This window comes from Oncorhynchus mykiss, chromosome 7 (assembly GCF_057628025.1).
Source record: "Oncorhynchus mykiss isolate SJ-2025 chromosome 7, ASM5762802v1, whole genome shotgun sequence".
Classification (NCBI taxonomy): Eukaryota; Metazoa; Chordata; class Actinopteri; order Salmoniformes; family Salmonidae; genus Oncorhynchus; species Oncorhynchus mykiss.
Window position 1 is genome coordinate 7711449 of NC_143028.1, and position 21557 is coordinate 7733005.

The 21557-nt window shown below is 46.1% G+C and overlaps 2 protein-coding genes across 5 annotated transcripts; one reads left to right on the forward strand and one right to left on the reverse strand.

Annotated features, from left to right (window-relative positions):
* Positions 1-759: 759 nt before the first annotated feature.
* On the forward strand, positions 760-3792 carry urp2 (urotensin II-related peptide). Its single transcript, XM_021608525.3, has 4 exons — positions 760-1474; positions 2332-2666; positions 3153-3315; positions 3439-3792. Exons 1-4 carry the CDS (start codon positions 1375-1377, stop codon positions 3468-3470), a joined length of 630 nt encoding a protein of 209 aa, XP_021464200.3. The 5' UTR covers positions 760-1374; the 3' UTR covers positions 3471-3792.
* Positions 3793-4342: 550 nt separating this feature from the next.
* LOC110497060 (chloride intracellular channel protein 4) lies at positions 4343-20825 on the reverse strand. Of its 4 annotated transcripts, XM_090240126.1 has the most exons (7): positions 13814-14071; positions 12773-12882; positions 12471-12596; positions 12268-12374; positions 11871-12052; positions 10944-10949; positions 4343-5332 (listed from the first exon to the last, which is right to left on the reverse strand). In XM_090240126.1, exons 1-7 carry the CDS (start codon positions 13874-13876, stop codon positions 5177-5179), a joined length of 750 nt encoding a protein of 249 aa, XP_090096252.1. In that variant the 5' UTR covers positions 13877-14071; the 3' UTR covers positions 4343-5176. The 4 variants fall into 4 exon arrangements, with proteins under 4 accessions (XP_090096252.1, XP_090096249.1, XP_090096250.1 ...); XM_090240123.1 differs by lacking the exons at positions 4343-5332; positions 13814-14071 and adding exons at positions 17263-17319; positions 17436-20825 and having other exon boundaries at positions 10164-12052; XM_090240124.1 differs by lacking the exons at positions 4343-5332; positions 13814-14071 and adding an exon at positions 17436-20825 and having other exon boundaries at positions 10164-12052.
* Positions 20826-21557: the final 732 nt, after the last annotated feature.

The following is a 21557-nucleotide window of genomic DNA, read 5'->3' on the forward strand; positions in this document are numbered from 1 at the left end:
GAGATTTTAAATCTCAATGAGCCCTTCCTGGTTAAAAAAAAAAAAAAAAAAAAAAAAAAAAAATTGCCCATGTCTTTCGACTGCTCCTCTCCTCTCTCCCTTTCTCCTCTCCTCTCTCCCTTTCTCCTCTCCTCTCTCCCTTTCTCCTCTCCTCTCTCCCTTTCTCCTCTCCTCTCTCCCTCCTCCTCTCTTCTCTCAACTCCTCCTCTCCCTCCTCCTCTCCTCTTTCAACTCCTCCTCTCCTCTCCTCACCCGTCATTTCAAAACGTCTTTCTGACATCACAGCGAAGGTCAATCAGTGTGACCGTCATCTTCCCGTGTGATTAAGCTTAGTGACAGGCAGAAAAACCCCTCTTTTATAGACTGAACATGACTCTCTTTGACTGCATCTCCCTTTGACGTGTGTCACACAACACTGTCTGTCTGCATCTGATGATTGTGTGTGGGTGTGTTTGGTGATGCTGTGTGTGAGTGACTGTTGCTATATGTATTTATTTGTGCGTGGGGGTCAGTCTGTTGGCCGGATTCAAGCTAACCTCTGCTTTTGCAAAGAAGTAGTGTGTGTGTGCCGTTATCAATTCATGTCTATTATTATCAGAGTGTGTGTGTTTTTGTGTCTGCAACGTTTTCATTGTGTGTGTGTGTGTGTGTGTGCGTGGTCTGGGCCAACTTTGTGTTGGAGACAGGCTTTTGGCCCTCCTGCGTCAGAGAGTCTTTCTCTGTGGGCCCCTGAGCAAACACATTAAGAAGAATCTTATCACTGCTTATACAGCGACGAGCTGACACACACTCACAAACACACACAATGGCGAGCCTGACGCCAAACACGCCAAATGTCATCACTCCGCTAAGAAGGTGCGGGCGGGATTACAAGAAATTAGCAGCCCCCTAATTGGGCAACGGCGAGGTGTTGGTTTGGCCCGTCTTGAAGGAACCGTTGGGTTTATAAAGAGAGGATGGGACAGGTCTACGTTAGAAGCGACAAGAGCTAAATTTGCACACGCACCTCTGCACACACACACTCTCGACAAGCCTTCTTCACAGAGGCGCATCGCTGCTGAACGACAAGTGTGTGTACGACAAACAAGTTAGTGACTTCAGTGACAGAAATTAAGAAACAGACTTTGGACAAGAAGACTAACAGACACCCAAATGATTGGCTGAACACTGACCCCCAGGAGACATACATGTTCTCTCAACGTGCAGCTAAAGAAGACGACAGAGCTAACTCAGCTCTTTGAGACTAAAACGAGACCTTGTTGGTACCCGAAGACCTGAGCTTTAGAACCAGACCAGTACTTGTGGTAGAAGCCCAGAAGCTGTGGTCAGAATTGGTTCAGAAACGGTCAGAAGTTCCGGTAAGAAGGTGCAGTCATGCAGAAAGTATCTGTGGTCCTGTTGGTGGGAGTCCTGACGGTGCTGGTGACTCTGTGGGCTGGAGTGGACACAGCCCCCACCCTGCTGACTGACAGAGGTAAGGAGAGAGGGATGGAGGGATGGGATGGAGACTTAAGGGATTGAGGGAGGATAGAAGATGGGTGAGAGTCGAGGTCTAAAGGGAACATGGAGGGAAAATATGATGGACAAAAAGAATGGAAGGGAATGGAGAGAATGAGTGGCTGAAGGGAGAGTGAAGGGATGGGATGGAGAAGGTGAAGGAAGAGAAGGATGGAGAGATCACGGTTAAGGATGAAGATGGCTGAATTAAAGTATTAGATTAAGAATTTGTGGCTCACACTCCTCTCTTCCTAGAATACTTTCCTCGCCCACACAATGACGAATTATCCTTTGAGTTTGTCCTATGTACACACACACACAAACAAATGCAAGCAAGCATACACACACACACACACACTCAAAGCTGCTCGTGTCCACTCTCCACTTCGACACTAGCTGACATTGGTACTGCGTGATTCCATGGCGTTGCTATGGGACCGCTGTGACGTTCAGAGGGTCTTTAAGGTGGCCACACAACAATACGGCTCAGTTGACACAGTGACCCTCTGAAGACCGTGGACAGACAGAAAGCTGAGAAAGGCTGGGAATTTTGTCTACATTACACAACAGACTGTCTAGAGCTGAGACTTGGTCTGTCTCTGAGCTGCTGGAGTTTGGTGGAATCAATCAATCACATTTTATTTGTAGGACACTTTCTACGAATAGCAACCCTGGCCTGAACCACCATGGAGCACACAGAGGAGAAAGGTCAATGTGTCATCATCCAGAATCATTATGGGAGGCATTATAGAATGAGGATGGCATTCAGCCAGGTGTTGAATATTACTCTGAGACCACAGAATGTTCATGTGTGTCTGTAATGTTGTCTTTCAGGAGACATAAAGCTAACAGGTCCAGCTAGAGTCGACTCAAATGTGCAAGAGAGAACGGAACCGTCAACGGTCAACGCTTCTAAACCACTGAAGACCACACTGATGACCACCATCCCTGTTGGTCGAGAAAAGACATCCACACCCACCAGCAGTCTGGATAGACGATTGAAGATGGATCCGGTGACGAGCAGTCCAGATAGACGAGCCCAGATCCTGAAGATGCTGTCAGCGCTGGAGGAACTCAGCAGGGCGATCAACAGCACTCTGAGCACACGGATGACCATGATGCCCAGAGGGTCAGCAAACGGCAGAAATTCAGGAAAGAAGAAGAAAGCGGTAAATCAATGCTGTTTGTGTTTGTGATATTCCTACCTGCCTTGGGATAGAATAGTTACTTTCACACCAGGATGTGTTTTAGAAAGTAATACATCTAATGGAGTGACAGGGGCAATAGTGCAACTTTTCTCAATTCTACGGCCAAATCAACTCAATATTTTGTTTAATGTTACTTTAAATGTGATTTGGCCATTATTTTTTTTTTACATTGCACTTTTGCCCCTGTCACCTCCATTGATTGCTAGCTAGCGATTGGATAAAGCTACCTGATGTTTGTAGTGGCTGTTTAAAGATTAAGTAACCATGGAATACAGTTTGTCTTTGCCCGTAGACTACTTTCAGGGTGTGGAACCATCTTACATTAAGTTGTGAACCTAATCTTCTCCTTTATAAAATGTTAAATACTGTACCTGTGATACATCATTTGAAAGGATCCTCCTGTCTGCTTGGAACTAAAGTGTGACTTCTTCTATTCCTGTACTGAAGGTAGCTGAGGCGGATAGAGTGAAAACCACCACAGTGCTTCCTGTGGATGTTGGAGGTAGCGTCACTGCATCCCGGCCCAGCACTGACGGCATAGACAGCCTGAGTGGCCGAAACTTCAAGAAGTCCCTCCCACAGCAACCCAAGAAGCCCAACAACAAGAGAGGTGACAGCAAGGGGTCAAAAGTCAATCAGGAAGTCCTTGTCACTGGTTTCATGTTTTGTCATGTTTACTAATATCTGAAGATACTGCTCAACTTCCTAATCTCCTTCTCTTTCTCTCCAACAGTGTGTTTCTGGAAGTACTGCTCCCAAAACTGATCCTCCACACGACCCTGACAAACACCCCTATAAACATCCATGGTACCCTCCAAACCAACATTCCCCCCACCCTGCACCCGGGCACTAGGCAACCAATGCGGCGAGGCATCGGATGCCTGGCGCCACCACTGACCTTTTCATTGGCTCATGAATAACAGTACTGACCAATCAGGTTGCCCCATCATCGACGTGTGTACTTGTGCCTATGTGCACGAAAGTCTGTTAACCGTTTATAGAAGAGAAAACGCTGTGTGTGATCTCTAATAAAGATGACCCGAGCATGATAAAACTATAGGACAATAAAGACACGTTTATTTTTCTACAGTTCCCTCTCTCTCTCTCTCGCTCTCTCAGTTGTTCATTATGGAATGACCAATATGTCCAAAATAACCAAAATTACTGAAACTGTGTGCAGCTGGCTGCTAAAGATGATGTTGAGGGCAGATGTATTGCTGTTTTTTGAGGGGCTCACAAGATCATTTGAAAGGGTTCGAGGCATCATCGCAAAGCTGAGAGACTATTGTCTTAAAGGTTATGTACACATTGGTTGTATAATGTAATGTTACTGGACTGCTTACATTGGTGGTAGAGATTTACATAAGAGATTTACACACTTCTTGCAAAACTCTAGAATTCCTGGAGAGGATGTCCCCATGGTAACCCATGGTGGCACTGTAAACTACGTTTGTTGATATTAGGGCTTTTACGTTTTGGTTCCACAGAAGAGTCAGTTGTACCGTTGCCTTGGTGACTGTGGGTGACTGGGTTGAGGTTTAAAGGGAAAGTTCACCCCATATTCAAAAGTCTGTCAGTTGTCATACATCAAAAGATACACAAAGCAAGGTAACAAAAATATCAAAGACAAATCACTGTTCTGAAATCAGTTTAATAAAGTCTCCTCTGGTGAGGATTATAAGGCGAGTACACAGGGTTGTGTCAGTATTTGTTTGGTGCATAGAGAGATACAGTACACACTTCCGCCACAATCAAAATGGCTTCCGATTCAACCTGCATGTTCAGGAAGGCCCAAACAGGTGAGCTTCTCAACAGGAAGCCCCACCCACAATCCTATTATGGTCAATAGAAATCGATATAAATGGTATTAAAGCAGATTTGCTTTTACAAAACGCACAAATAGATAAGTCAGACCTTGACATCAAAAAGCTTTTTACTATTGATTATTATTCACCCATAGATAGCCAAAATAAGACGGGGGAGAAACTAATGAAAAGTGAATTTATAAAGGATATGTATGTTAATTTTTAGACATAGGTTAATACTGTGATCAAGGCCAAAGTGTTGCATATTCATATAAGTATGGCGTGTCTACCTGTGCTCTGCTATACCTCTAAGACACAGAGGTTATAACACTCTAATGAATGCTTATGGCTGCTTTAGGACAGTTTTACAATGTTGCAGATAGTAGATAGTACTATACGCTGTTAGAGTTCGTACTCTAGGTTTCTAACAGTGTCTGTGTCTTCAATGACACCATACAGCTGTATTATAGTGCACCACAGAGGGCTTTCGCCAAAAGGAATGGATGTGAAATGGGTGCAGACCTCTGTCTAGTGGTCTTACATTCACAGCAGCCATGGCACTACATATGAGTGCCGTCCAACCCAACTGGTGAGTGTACAAAGACACACACACACACACACAATTTGGAATTGGGCCTTCTCAGTCTCTCTCTCCTCCCCCTCTCGCTATTTGATTCGTTTGGCCACATCTATGTAGGCAAATTCGATTTCGCGCTCAACAGGACAGGTGTTAGTAAACTCTTCCCTCTTGTAGGCGTGGTTCAGATAGCGCCACACCCCCTCCAGTCTAGTCTGGGCAGCAGTACCTTTATAATGTGTAGTCTGGGATGCAGTACCTTTATAATGTGTAGTTAAGGCAACAGTACCTTTATAATGTGTAGTCTGGGCAGCAGTACCTTTATAATGTGTAGTCTGGGTAGCAGTCCCTTTATAATGTGTAGTCTGGGCAGCAGTACCTTTATAATGTGTAGTCTGGGCAGCAGTACCTTTATAATGTGTAGCCTGGGCAGCAGTACCTTTATAATGTGTAGTTAAGGCAGCAGTACCTTTATAATGTGTAGTCTGGGTAGCAGTACCTTTATAATGTGTAGTCTGGGTAGCAGTACCTTTATAATGTGTAGTTAAGGCAGCAGTACCTTTATAATGTGTAGTCTGGGCAGCAGTACCTTTATAATGTGTATTTAAGGCAGCAGTACCTTTATAATGTGTAGTCTGGGTAGCAGTACCTTTATAATGTGTAGTCTGGGCAGCAGTACCTTTATAATGTGTAGTCTGGGCAGCAGTACCTTTATAATGTGTAGTCTGGGTAGCAGTACCTTTATAATGTGTAGTCTGGGCAGCAGTACCTTTATAATGTGTAGTTAAGGCAGTAGTACCTTTATAATGGCACCGCCCTCAACCGTAAGGCTCTCCAGAGGGTAGTGAGGTCTGCACAACGCATCACCGGGGGCAAACTACCTGCCCTCCAGGACACCTACACCACCCGATGTCACAGGAAGGCCATAAAGATCATCAAGGACATCAACCACCCGAGCCACTGCCTGTTCACCCCGCTATCATCCAGAAGGCGAGGTCAGTACAGGTGCATCAAAGCTGGGACCGAGAGACTGAAAAACAGCTTCTATCTCAAGGCCATCAGACTGTTAAACAGCCACCACTAACACTGAGTGGCTGCTGCCAACACACTGACACTGACTCAACTCCAGCCACTTTAATAATGGGAATTGATAGGAAATGATGTAAATATATCACTAGCCACTTTAAACAATGCTACCTTATATAAATGTTACTTACCCTACATTATTCATCTCATACGCATACGGATATACTGTACTCTATAGCATCGACGGTATCCTTATGTAATACATGTATCACTAGCCACTTTATACTATACTATGCCACTTTGTTTACATACTCATCTCATTTGTACATACTGTACCCGATACCATCTACTGTATCTTGCCTATGCTGCTCTGTACCATCACTCATTCATATATCCTTATGTACATATTCTTTATCCCCTTACACTGTGTACAAGACAGTAGTTTTGGAATTGTTAGTTAGATTACTTGTTATTACTGCATTGTCGGAACTAGAAGCACAAGCATTTCGCTACACTCGCATTAACATCTGCTAACCATGTGTATGTGACAAATAAAATTTGATTTGATTTGATTTGATTTGATTTGATTTAATGTGTAGTTTGGGCAGCAGTACCTTTATAATGTGTAGTCTGGGCAGCAGTACCTTTATAATGTGTAGTCTGGGCAGCAGTACCTTTATAATGTGTAGTCTGGGCAGCAGTACCTTTATAATGTGTAGTCTGGGCAGCAGTACCTTTATAATGTGTAGTCTGGGCAGCAGTACCTTTATAATGTGTAGTCTGGGCAGCAGTACCTTTATAATGTGTAGTCTGGGCAGCAGTACCTTTATAATGTGTAGTCTGGGCAGCAGTACCTTTATAATGTGTAGTCTGGGCAGCAGTACCTTTATAATGTGTAGTCTGGGCAGCAATACCTTTATAATGTGTAGTCTGGGCAGCAGTACCTTTATAATGTGTAGTCTGGGTTGCAGTACCTTTATAATGTGTAGTCTGGGCAGCAGTACCTTTATAATGTGTAGTCTGGGAAGCAGTACCTTTATAATGTGTAGTCTAGGCAGCAGTAACTTTATAATGTGTAGTCTGGGCAGCAGTACCTTTATACTGTGTAGTCTGGGCAGCAGTACCTTTATAATGTGTAGTCTGGGCAGTAGTACCTTTATAATGTATAGTCTGGGCAGCAGTACCTTTATAATGTGTAGTCTAGGCAGTAGTACCTTTATAATGTGTAGTCTGGGCAGAGGTACCTTTATAATGTGTAGTCTGGGCAGCAGTACCTTTATAATGTGTAGTCTGGGCAGCAGTACCTTTATAATGTGCAGTCTGGGCAGCAGTACCTTTATAATGTGTAGTCTGGGCAGCAGTACCTTTATAATGTGTAGTCTGGGCAGCAGTACCTTTATAATGTGTAGTCTGGGCAGAGGTACCTTTATAATGTGTAGTCTGGGCAGCAGTACCTTTATAATGTGTAGTCTGGGCAGCAGTACCTTTATAATGTGTAGTTAAGGCAGCAGTACCTTTATAATGTGTAGTCTGGGTAGCAGTACCTTTATAATGTGTAGTTAAGGCAGCAGTACCTTTATAATGTGTAGTCTGGGCAGCAGTACCTTTATAATGTGTATTTAAGGCAGCAGTACCTTTATAATGTGTAGTCTGGGTAGCAGTACCTTTATAATGTGTAGTCTGGGCAGCAGTACCTTTATAATGTGTAGTCTGGGCAGCAGTACCTTTATAATGTGTAGTCTGGGTAGCAGTACCTTTATAATGTGTAGTCTGGGCAGCAGTACCTTTATAATGTGTAGTTAAGGCAGTAGTACCTTTATAATGTGTAGTCTGGGCAGCAGTACCTTTATAATGTGTAGTCTGGGCAGCAGTACCTTTATAATGTGTAGTCTGGGCAGCAGTACCTTTATAATGTGTAGTCTGGGCAGCAGTACCTTTATAATGTGTAGTCTGGGCAGCAGTACCTTTATAATGTGTAGTCTGGGCAGCAGTACCTTTATAATGTGTAGTCTGGGCAGCAGTACCTTTATAATGTGTAGTCTGGGCAGCAGTACCTTTATAATGTGTAGTCTGGGCAGCAGTACCTTTATAATGTGTAGTCTGGGCAGCAGTACCTTTATAATGTGTAGTCTGGGCAGCAGTACCTTTATAATGTGTAGTCTGGGCAGCAGTACCTTTATAATGTGTAGTCTGGGCAGCAGTACCTTTATAATGTGTAGTCTGGGTTGCAGTACCTTTATAATGTGTAGTCTGGGCAGCAGTACCTTTATAATGTGTAGTCTGGGAAGCAGTACCTTTATAATGTGTAGTCTAGGCAGCAGTACCTTTATAATGTGTAGTCTGGGCAGCAGTACCTTTATACTGTGTAGTCTGGGCAGCAGTACCTTTATAATGTGTAGTCTGGGCAGTAGTACCTTTATAATGTATAGTCTGGGCAGCAGTACCTTTATAATGTGTTGTCTAGGCAGTAGTACCTTTATAATGTGTAGTCTGGGCAGAGGTACCTTTATAATGTGTAGTCTGGGCAGCAGTACCTTTATAATGTGTAGTCTGGGCAGCAGTACCTTTATAATGTGTAGTCTGGGCAGCAGTACCTTTATAATGTGTAGTCTGGGCAGCAGTACCTTTATAATGTGTAGTCTGGGCAGAGGTACCTTTATAATGTGTAGTCTGGGCAGCAGTACCTTTATAACGTGTTGTCTGGGCAGCAGTACCTTTATAATGTGTAGTCTGGGGAGCAGTACCTTTATAATGTGTAGTCTGGGCAGCAGAACCTTTATAATGTGTAGTCTGGGCAGCAGAACCTTTATAATGTGTAGTCTGGGGAGCAGAACCTTTATAATGTGTAGTTAAGGCAGCAGTACCTTTATAATGTGTAGTCTAGGCAGCAGTACCTTTATAATGTGTAGTCTAGGCAGCAGTACCTTTATAATGTGTAGTCTGGGCAGCAGTACCTTTATAATGTGTAGTCTGGGCAGCAGGCTGGTTGTATTGGTACTAGTACCTTTATAATGTGTAGTCTGGGCAGCAAGGTGGGTATTATTGGCAGCAGTACCTTTATAATGTGTAGTCTGGGCAGTAGTACCTTTATAATGTGTAGTCTAGGCAGCAGTACCTTTATAATGTGTAGTCTGGGCAGCAGTACCTTTATAATGTGTAGTCTGGGGAGCAGTACCTTTATAATGTGTAGTCTGGGCAGCAGTACCTTTATAATGTGTAGTCTGGGCAGCAGTACCTTTATAATGTGTAGTCTGGGCAGCAGTACCTTTATAATGTGTAGTCTAGGCAGCAGTACCTTTATAATGTGTAGTCTGGGAAGCAGTACTTTTATAATGTGTAGTCTAGACAGCAGTACCTTTATAATGTGTAGTCTAGACAGCAGTACCATTATAATGTTTAGTCTGGGCAGCAGTACCTTTCTAATGTGTAGTCTGGGAAGCAGTACCTTTATAATGTGTAGTCTGGGAAGCAGTACCTTTATAATGTGTAGTCTGGGCAGCAGTACCTTTATAATGTGTAGTTAAGGCAGCAGTACCTTTATAATGTGTAGTCTGGGCAGCAGTACCTTTATAATGTGTAGTTAAGGCAGCAGTACCTTTATAATGTGTAGTTAAGGCAGCAGTACCTTTATAATGTGTAGTCTGGGCAGCAGTACCTTTATAATGTGTAGTCTGGGTAGCAGTACCTTTATAATGTGTAGTCTGGGCAGCAGTACCTTTATAATGTGTAGTCTGGGCAGCAGTACCTTTATAATGTGTAGTCTAGGCAGCAGTACCTTTACAATGTGTAGTCTGGGCAGCAGTACCTTTATAATGTGTAGTCTAGGCAGCAGTACCTTTATAATGTGTAGTCTGGGCAGCAGCACCTTTATAATGTGTAGTCTGGGGAGCAGTACCTTTATAATGTGTAGTCTGGGCAGCAGTACCTTTATAATGTGTAGTCTGGGCAGCAGTACCTTTATAATGTGTAGTCTAGGCAGTAGTAACAGTATAATGTGTAGTATAGGCAGTAGTACCTTTATAATGTGTAGTCTAGGCAGCAGTACCTTTCTAATGTGTAGTCTGGGAAGCAGTACCTTTATAATGTGTAGTCTGGGAAGCAGTACCTTTATAATGTGTAGTCTGGGCAGCAGTACCTTTATAATGTGTAGTTAAGGCAGCAGTACCTTTATAATGTGTAGTCTGGGCAGCAGTACCTTTATAATGTGTAGTTAAGGCAGCAGTACCTTTATAATGTGTAGTTAAGGCAGCAGTACCTTTATAATGTGTAGTCTGGGCAGCAGTACCTTTATAATGTGTAGTCTGGGTAGCAGTACCTTTATAATGTGTAGTCTGGGCAGCAGTACCTTTATAATGTGTAGTCTGGGCAGCAGTACCTTTATAATGTGTAGTCTAGGCAGCAGTACCTTTACAATGTGTAGTCTGGGCAGCAGTACCTTTATAATGTGTAGTCTAGGCAGCAGTAACAGTATAATGTGTAGTCTAGACAGCAGTACCTTTATAATGTGTAGTCTGGGAAGCAGTACCTTTATAATGTGTAGTCTGGGCAGCAGTACCTTTATAATGTGTAGTCTGGGCAGCAGTACCTTTGTAATGTGTAGTCTGGGCAGCAGTACCTTTATAATGTGTAGTCTGAGCAGCAGGCTGGTAGTATTGGTACCTAGTACCTTTATAATGTGTAGTCTGGGCAGCAGTACCTTTATAATGTGTAGTCTGGGCAGTAGTACCTTTATAATGTGTAGTCTGGGCAGCAGTACCTTTATAATGTGTAGTCTGGGCAGCAGTACCTTTATAATGTGTAGTCTGGGCAGCAGGCTGGTTGTATTGGTACTAGTACCTTTATAATGTGTAGTCTGGGCATTAAGGTGGGTATTATTGGCAGCAGTACCTTTATAATTTGTAGTCTGGGCAGTAGTACCTTTATAATGTGTAGTCTAGGCAGCAGTACCTTTATAATGTGTAGTCTGGGCAGCAGTACCTTTATAATGTGTAGTCTGGGGAGCAGTACCTTTATAATGTGTAGTCTGGGCAGCAGTACCTTTATAATGTGTAGTCTGGGCAGCAGTACCTTTATAATGTGTAGTCTGGGCAGCAGTACCTTTATAATGTGTAGTCTAGGCAGCAGTACCTTTATAATGTGTAGTCTGGGAAGCAGTACTTTTATAATGTGTAGTCTAGACAGCAGTACCTTTATAATGTGTAGTCTAGACAGCAGTACCTTTATAATGTTTAGTCTGGGCAGCAGTACCTTTCTAATGTGTAGTCTGGGAAGCAGTACCTTTATAATGTGTAGTCTGGGAAGCAGTACCTTTATAATGTGTAGTCTGGGCAGCAGTACCTTTATAATGTGTAGTTAAGGCAGCAGTACCTTTATAATGTGTAGTCTGGGCAGCAGTACCTTTATAATGTGTAGTTAAGGCAGCAGTACCTTTATAATGTGTAGTTAAGGCAGCAGTAACTTTATAATGTGTAGTCTGGGCAGCAGTACCTTTATAATGTGTAGTCTGGGTAGCAGTACCTTTATAATGTGTAGTCTGGGCAGCAGTACCTTTATAATGTGTAGTCTGGGCAGTAGTACCTTTATAATGTGTAGTCTGGGCAGCAGTACCTTTATAATGTGTAGCCTGGGCAGCAGTACCTTTACAATGTGTAGTCTGGGCAGCAGTACCTTTATAATATGTAGTCTAGGCAGCAGTACCTTTATAATGTGTAGTCTGGGCAGCAGTACCTTTATAATGTGTAGTCTGGGAAGCAGTACCTTTATAATGTGTAGTTTGGGCAGCAGGTTGCAGTCTGCCAGCGTGAGGTCAGGTCCATCCAGGAAGCAGCGTGTGGACTCCTGAGGGTCTTCTGTGCTGTTGGCATCGATCTCCTCCGGCAGGGGGGTCCTCAGGAATTCATCCAGTCGCCTGAGAGACTTCAACAGGGCCTTCTCCAGGCCTACACCCCCCCCCCCCCCCCCCCCACGCACACACACACACAGGGTATACAGTGAGTGAACACAGACAGACAGAGATGCAAACACACAGACATTGTAATCACAGTCAGAGACACACAGGCTACAGTGTAAACACGCAAGCACACAGTACACACATGCAGTACAAACAAACTTGCACGCACGCACACACAAACACACACACAAACACAAGCCTTACCGTCGTTGGTATCTTTGCGGGGGTTCTTGATGTAGGCAGAGAACTTGGAGAACACATCTATACCTGCGGTGTTTGACTCTGGGTGTTTAGTCGCCAACTTGGGGTACCTGAGAAAGATATATCAGACATCAGGATTGGTCAGTTGAATCCAGGAAGTGGTTGTTTGATTGACAGGCAATAGACAGGAAGTGGTGAGTGAGTACCGTGGTGGCGTGAGTTTTTCCTCAATGAACTCTTCTATCTTGTTGACGTCGACCTTCACCTCCCCATTAAATGTGACGAATGGAGGGTTGGTCCCCGGGGCCAGGTCCTGCAGGTCCGCCGGTTTCCTGGGTAACACATTATTACAAGGTTCTTACAGGGCTCCTGTGTCAGGGAACCCACATAAACATCATCCAGCATTGATGGCTGAATGTCTTTAGAAAGTATTTAAAACCCTGTTGATCTTGATATAGAACACAACTGATTGATTGATAGATGTATTGGCCGATGGGATGATCCATACCTTTTGAGGTCGACTGTGGTGACGTTGAAGATAACTCCCTTCAGCCACAGAATCATGAAGAGGCGCTGGGAGAACGGACAGTTCCCGATGCTCTCACCATCACTGCCAGCCTAAGTAGGAGACACACAAAAGGTTCAGTCCAACTCATACACACACAGTTCAAATACATACAGTACATACAACAGGCCCCAATCACAAATGCCCTGGTCATTATTCCCTGTCTGGTAAAACACACTACCACAACACGTTGAATCGGCCCTGACGATCTCTTGCCACTAAAGGTCCTCAACAAACCTGAGAGATCATCAACAACACTAGCACCACCAGCAGCACCAGCACCAGCAACAACAACAGCACCACACCCATCAGCACCACCAGCAGCACCAGTAACAACAATAGCACCACCACCATCAGCACCACCACCACCATCAGCACCACCAGCAGCAGCAGCAACAACAGGACCACCAGCAGCACCATCAGCAGCAGCAACAACAACAGAACCACCACCATCAGCACCACCAGCAGCAGCAACAACAACAACAGCACGACCACCAGCAGCAACAAAAGCACCACCAGCAGCAACAACAACAGCAGCACCACCAGCAGCAGCAACAATATCACCACCAGCAACAACAACAACAGCACCACCACCAGCAACAACAACAGTAACACTACCAGCAGAAGCAACAACAGCACCACCAGCAGCAGCAACAACAGCACCAGCACCAGAAACAACAGTACCACCACCAGCAGCAGCAACAACAGTACCACCAGCAGCAACAACAACAGTACCACCACCAGCAGCAGCAACAACAGTACCACCACCAGCAGCAGCAACAGTACCACCACCAGCAGCAGCAACAACAACAGTATCACCACCAGCAACAACAGTACCACCACCAGCAGCACCAGCAACAGCACCACCACCACCAGCAACAACTACAGCACCAACACCAGCAACAACAACAACAGCACCACCACCAGCAACAACAACAGCACCAGCAGCATCAAATTCCTTCATACTTCAAGCTCAACTCTTACCTTGACAAACAGCTCGATAGTTGGGAACCCCAGCTTTTTGGCTGCTATGTCAAACCAGGCCATGGTGACAACACAAGTCAAGGTATCAGTTTATGGACTCATAACCTAGAGGTCCAAAGACACAGCCCGATCCATAAATCAATCTGCCTCCAATCAGTCAGGTTCTGTCAGCGAAACTCGTGAAAGTTACTGTCTCTGTCTGGGCTGACTGAGACCAGACCGGGTCTGAGGGTTCTGTAGCTGTGGGTGTCCATGATTGGGGTGGTAAGATCGATGGGAGGTGGGTTTAGATATGAAGAGCAGGACAGTGAGACGTTTTGCACAGCACAATCCCTCTTTGTTAGCCACACACGGCTAGCATAATAGACACGCTGTTTGGGTGTTTTCCCTGTCTGGTGGGTGTCTTTCGTTTACTTTGATAGATTGTAGTTCTGATGTGTTGATTTCAGCTACAGGTACTGACATAATGAATGAATAATAGCCCATGCCAAACAGAGAACAGCGTGTAAACTTGTTTAGATACGTAATCAGGTCCATGTGCCCCTCTACAATAATTTCTTCCTGATGCAAAAGTTTCAGTTTATGATTCCAGTAAAATTATCTCATTCACTGCCCTAACAACCTACAATGCAGAAACTCAGCTTCTTTTGGTACACCAGGATACGTTTTTATCAATCCTCAAACAACAGCAACAATAGGCCCCAACTGACTGACCCAGAGTCTGTGGGTATGGTGTCAGTGTAGGCTGGCGGAACAGTGTGAGGTCTGTTCTGGGGTCAGTGTGTGGGAGTTGATGGAATCCTCAGGCCTGTTCTGACCCTGTTGGAAAAGGGCAATGTGTTTCTCACACACACACACGCTCACACACACACGCCCGCACGCACGCACTCATACACACAAACACACACACACACACACACACACACACACACACACACACACACACACACACACACACACACTGAAAACGTACTCCTCGTAGGCAGCCAACCATACTGTGCATGCATATCATAGAAGTACCTCATTGGGTAGAAAGTTGTCAACAACATAAAGAGGATCGTTTGATCATGTATATTTCTACTGAGATCATTACAAACACAACCAAGTCCGACTCATCACACTTCAACTCCGACCCCAAAACTCATGGCAATAGGTGACCATTCAGGTGTGCTGTGTGACTTTGTTACCATAGTGACAACAACAGCGGACCAATAAGTCAAATATCTGCATGTGTGTTGGCGGAGTGGGCCCTGTCACCCCCTCTTGTCCCCAGATTGTCCCCAGACACCCCAGTCAGCTCCATTACCAGCAGGCCTGATAATCAGCTTATTGTCAGAGAGAAAGAGAGAGGGGGGGGAGAAGGGGGGAGAGAGAAAGAGAGAGAGTGGAGGGGAGAGAGAGAAAGAGAGAGAGAGAGAGAGAGAGAGAGAGAGAGAGAGAGAGAGGAGGGAGAAAGAGAGAGAATGTAAAAATAATTTCCTCCATGTTTTCCTTGACTCTCTAACTCTGGTGAAAGCCACAGTTGGAGCTTGCTCCTGCCTCCTGCCTCCCCTGACCTTGGCCATGGAGCATACCTACAATTGCTCTCACACCAAGAGCAAGACAAAGGCGTCTATTGTATTATGTGAGCAGGCGCCCCAGGAGAACAGGCCAGGATATTAGGACATTTTCCCCAAGGCTTAATCCTTCAGCTGGGCGCCAGGGCACCTTCATCAAACACTGGAATGTGCCTTTGTTGTGTTGGTCACGTCCTGGGTCCATGGCATGCAGCCCTCCAGACCTACAACGCCATAACAACATGCCTATTTTTAGCGGGGTTTTATCTAGGAGATCTGATGGTTGGCACACATATTATGTAGCACATGTGGGAGTCAAATCCACAACCCTGGGGTTGCTATAGAGAGCCACACTCCAACCAATTGAGCCAAAGTAGGTACCATGTCAGGTAACTTTTTAATACAGGCTTTTTATAGACTTCTGACCAGAAATGCATGGCTCAAAGCAATACAGTTGCGGCTAGAATGGAGCGTAATGATGTAGTGGCTCAATGTAGTGCTCTCCACCTAGTCCTCAAAGCACTTTACATTGATAGTGGGCCACAGGTGATGCTACGGCAGCCATTTTGCACCAGAACACTCACCAACAACACTACTAGAATGCCCTAACACACACGCACGCATGGGACAATGGGGCCGGCAAGACTGTGTGTGTGTGTGTGTGCCTCCGTGTAACTATGTGTGTGCGTGTGTGTGTGCGTATGTGTGTCTGTGAGTCTGTGCGTGTGTGTGTGTGCAATCAGCTAAAGAGGGGTAGAATTACAGTAGGATATCACTCTCTTAATGGGATGAGATAAGGAGATCACAGTGGGATCACAGGCAACCCAGCGACATGACTCCCACATGACTCCCACACACAATCACACACAACCCCAACAAAACACCTCACATGCAATCATAACACAGGGAATATTACACAACATGCCTCACACCCAAACCGTAAGTATGCTTGATGTTTCCTTAGCAACCAATTTTCAAAATGGCAGTGTGTCCAGCAGGCTAATACTTTACTGGCCAGACACACAGACCCTCTTCTTTCCTTACTACACCACCTCTGACCTGCAGGGCCAAACAGTGTCTTTATTACGACGTAAATTAAGTTACCTGCTAACTACTCCCTTACAGTATATTTTCCGGGCCAACATCATTGTATGTTGCCATGTCGCTACACTAGTTGGTAAAGAAGAACAGGCCACAGAATGTAGGCTAATGATAACAACAACGTCCTCTCTCTCTCAACGACTCCCGACAGGTGGCCATTTCAAGTTGTCAAATCGCATTACTTTAAACCAGCCAGAGGAGAATCAACCACAACAACAGAACAATGTTTGGGGCTTTGAGCGAACAGTGTCTGAGCTAGCCTTTATGACCAACTGAACATGACCATAGACCAGACACTAATATAATTAGCCACTAAGTAGCTAAGATAAGCTAAAATGTGGGCTAGGGCTAGTGGCTGGCATGGGTTTTCCTATGATGCTAGCTAGCACGGTACACGTAGCCCCATTTGTAATCTATAGAACAGGATGACAGGAAAGTTCCATTACGAGCTAAGTAGATAATTCTCGAGGATTCCGAAACACTGATTTGATTACCAGATGAGAGAGGGAGACAAATAGAGAGCGAAGGAAGAGAGATTGTCCCTTATTAAAGCCTCTTCTAAGAGAAGGGGTGGGTTTGTATTGTTGTGACATGTGGACAGATACATCTTGTAGCCGTTACCTGAATAGAAGCTACACTTGACTTTAAATACATGCTAAACTATATCCTGCCACAAGTGGAGATGCCAATACACGGAGACAATGGCGGAGAGATCTGTACATCTTAGACCACACCCCTCAGTGTTCTTCAGTCCTGGTCCAGAGCACCCACAGGATGTGCAAGGTAACACACCTGATTCAGGTAATCAGCTGATCGATACAGCTCTACAGGACCAGGGAGCACTGGGGTCTGTTCAGGAAGATGCAACATAAGATGCAATTGTGTCAGCTTTATTCATCACAGGTCTATCTGCAACGTTCTTAACGTCATAGCTAACCCATAGTTAACCCTTGGTGCTACTGTACCTTGACATAGAGGGAGATCTCGTACTCCTGGGGGTCCGAACTGTCGCTGTCTTCCCCATGAGGAGTTGGGCTCTGCAGCCTCACAGACTTCTTTGGCGTCTTCTCCTCCCCCTGCGCCTCCTTCTCTTTCTTCACCTCTATCTTCACCTCTGTCCTCTGGTGCATGAACGTGGGCACCTCGTCCATGACCACCACCTTCTTCTTATTTTTCTTCACCTGCTCCTCTCTCCTCTTCGGGGAAAGTACCTCCTCTTTGAGCACAGACTTCAGCTCCTTTATCCAGTCCTCCCTCCTCCCGGGGGTCTGCGCTTCCTCTGGGGACAACTTCTTAATCCCGTCCTCCTTCCGCCCAGGGGTCTGCACCTCCTCTGGGGACAACTTCTTAATCCAGTCCTCCCTCCACCCAGGGGTCTGCGCCTCCTCTGAGGCCTCCTTCTTGATCCAGTCGTCGCTTCTTCTGCGGGTCTGCGCCTCCTCTGAGGCCTCCTTCTTGTTCCAGTCGTCGCTTCTTCTGCGGGTCTGCGCCTCCTCTGGAGACAACTTCTTAATCCAATCCTCCCTCCTCCCGGGGGTCTGCGCCTCCTCTGGGGCCTTTTTGATCCAGTCATCGCTCCTTCTGCAGGTCTGCACCTCCTCTGGGGCCTCCTTTTTGGCCCAGTCCTCCCTCCTCCAGGGGGTCTGCGCCTCCTCTGGGGCCGCCTTTTTGTTCCAGTCGTTGCTCCCTCTGCGGGTCTGCGCCTCCTCTGGGGCCTCCTTCTTGTTCCAGTCGTTGCTCCCTCTGCGGGTCTGCGCCTCCTCTGGGGCCCCCTTCTTGTTCCAGTCGTTGCTCCCTCTGCGGGTCTGTACCTCCTCTGGGGCCGCCTTCTTGTTCCAGTCGTTGCTCCCTCTGCGGGGTGTCACCCTAACTCTTTTTACTGTCACCTCCTCTTTCATTTCTCCTTGTTTCAGCCTTGTGGGAGATAGCAGCATCTCATTCAGCAGTTGTCGTTTCACCTCCTCTGTTCCAGGGAACCCATTCTCTATCCAGGCTTTGTGACCTTTGACCCCTAGCTCCACCTCTTCTTTCTTCTCTTTCCTTCTTTCCTTCGCTGTGTATTCCTTCCCAAACTTTACTGGCTCATCCTTAGTGGCAGGCCCTGGCTGTTCTACTCTCTCGCTGCATCCCTCTAATGCAGATTTAAACTCATCCTCAATGAGATCTTCTGGCTCTTCCGCCATCTCAATCGCTCCCTCTGACTGTGAGTCTAGATTATCGTCAATGTTTGTCACTGGCTGTTCCTCCAACTCACCCCCTCCCTCTGCTCCTCCCGTCCCTATCTCTGAGACTGGGACCAGATTATCCATCTCTTCAGCCCCTCCCACCTCTGCAGCTCCGGGCTCATCCAGAATGACCTCTCCTTTCTGTTCTTTCTCCATGTCTCCTTCCTCCTCAAGCTCGAAAGCCTCCTCAACATGCTCTAAATCCTTGTCATCGTCCTCCTGTGTAGCTCCTGCTGAACCCTTGAGTATCTGTACCTGTGGCTGAGCTACAACTTTGTCTTCTTTCTCTTCCCCCTCTTCTCTGTTAGCATTATCAGGCTCTAAAGCCTTTTCCGTCTGTTCCTCCATACTGCCACCTCTTCTCTCTTCCTCTGCTATGTCTACATTATCCTTCTTCTTTTGCTCCTCATCTACTTTGCTGCCTCCTGTGTCCATCCCCAACACCGCATTATCCCCAACCTGTCGCGGTTCTTCCCTCTCCCCACCACCTCTCTCCACTGCCCTATCACTGTCACCCTCTTCCACCTGTAGCTGTTGTTTTGTCTGTTGTAAACCTCCCTCCTCTTTAGAGCCGTTCTCACCCTCCTGACTCTCATTGGGCTGTATCAGTAGCTGTGGCTTGCTCTTGCTCCCTCCCTCAACAGGTGGAGTGACAACATCCTGTGGCTGTTGAGCTGTGGTTGCCTGACTCTTGACGACTCCAAGCTCTATGAACTCCTTGGTAACGAACAACGGGGGCTGGTGCTCTGTCGCTTGATGCCCCTCCTCTTTTTTCTCTAAAACTCCTTTAGTTGTCTCTCCCTGTTCTTCTGTAACAGGGCTTTTAACCTCCTCCTCTTTTTTCTCTGTACTCTTCTCACTTCCCTGCTGGTTCTCATCCCTTTCTTCTTGTGAAACCTGTAGATTTTGTGCCAATTTATTGTTACTTTCCTCACTCTCTCCTTCATTGTCATTGGCTGGCTGATGTTTAGGCTCCTCTTCCTGTCCTTCCTCCTGTCGTGTCCCTCTGACCTCATCACTAGTGGACACAGTTTGACAGTCCTCAGTCACTTGACTCCCACTTTCATCACTCACTCTTACTATGCCATCATCATTAGTCACCTGGCTGATGGACATCTCTGCATCCTGACCGCCACTATGCTCTCCCTTCGCTAACTCATCTGTAGTGGATGTGGTTTCTGGCTTTCGACTCTCATTACATAGCTCTTCTTTACTCTCCACCTCATCATTAGTTGACGGGGCTGGCGGTTCTGTTGTCGTCAAACCAACATTGTCCTCTGTCTTCTCTGTCTCATCAATAGGCAAAACGATTTGTGCCTTTTCTGCCTCTGGAGATGTGTCCTCGTCTTTTGTCTCTACCTCATCATTAATGGACTCAGTTTCAGGTAAACTAGGGGATGGTGGGGGGTGAGGAGGTTCTCTCTCCACTATTTCTCTCTTTTTGTCCGCCCCTGCTGACTCCTCTCTCTCAGTGAACTTCTCTTCTTCAACAGCCTCTACAGATTTCTCCTGCTCCTCTTCAATTACAACAACTGTCACTGTCAGCTCCCCCTCCCCTTTATCTCCCTCTCTCTTTTCCTGTAAACCAATCTCTTCTTCAATCCCCCTCTCCCCCTCCTCTCCCTCCTTTCCTCCGCTCCCGCTAGCTTGCATCGTCACTTCGAAATGATCAGGTGCACCTTCCCCCTCACCTGCCATCCCAATGTCCTCCATGTCCTCACCCACCTCCTCCCCCAGTTCTAACACCTCCTCTGCTAGTTCTACATCCTCCTCCTCCTCCTCTTCATCTCGTTGTCTCTGTCTGTCCGGGTTGGTACAGGTTCCTATAGGGCTGTGGATGATGGCTCCATTGGAGAGGTCCGGGCTGAGGCCATTAGCTTCAGACTGTTCCATGGTTACTGGAAGACCAACACTGGGAAGGAGTGTGTTCAAGGTTCCAACGAGTATGTGTCCAGGAGTTCAAGCCAAGTTTGAGAAAGTTAGATAAGTGTGTGTTTGTAGGTTCCACAGACGCACACACAGCTTCTAGTTGTCGATGCCTGGGGCTCCAATCTGTAATTAGTGCCTGTGTCCAGTTGGTCAAAGTACAATCTCTCTCTCTCTCTCTCTCTCTCTCTCTCTCTCTCTCTCTCTCTCTCTCTCTCTCTCTCTCAAGGATTAGGCTGAGTTTCAGAAGTTGATCCCCACATGACCAGCCTGCCTAATTAAAATCCGCCCAGAGCCTATACCCCCCCCCCCCCAGCCCAGCCCAGCCCAGCCCAGCCCAGCTCCAGAGCCCATATCTCCCCAGCCCAGCTCCAGAGCCTATACCCCCACAACCATGCCTAGCCCAGCATAGCCCCAGTATCCCACATCCCTCCCCATACCCCAGGCCCCTCTACTCCACTCCAACCCCCATCCATTCAACCACTTCCCTAACAATCTCCTCCTCCCAATGGCTGCCTCCATACATGGCTGGACCCCCCCCCCCCCCCCCCCCCCCCCACCAATCCTAAAACACATCCAACCTGCCACACTTCCCCCAACCCCAAACCATCTTTAACCCCCCCTGACCCCTTTGCAGTTTTCAGTTCTCCTTTAACATAACTCATAGGCTGAGCCTCTGCTGAGGTCAGTGAGGATGCCCTGAGTTAGCTTTTCAGTAAACCACAGTTGTCCTAGTACAATCCCTTATCCTCTTTCAGGCTTTAGGCAGAGTAAACCTATAAAACCACTGTCTGACAGTCAGAGGTAGACCTACAGGTAGAGGCATCAGAATGTAAAGGATTGCATTGTTGACCAAATGTAATTATTCACACAAGAGAATTTTGGTACAAAAGGATGAATAACCTTAGTAATTATTTTTCTTTATAATTCCATTCT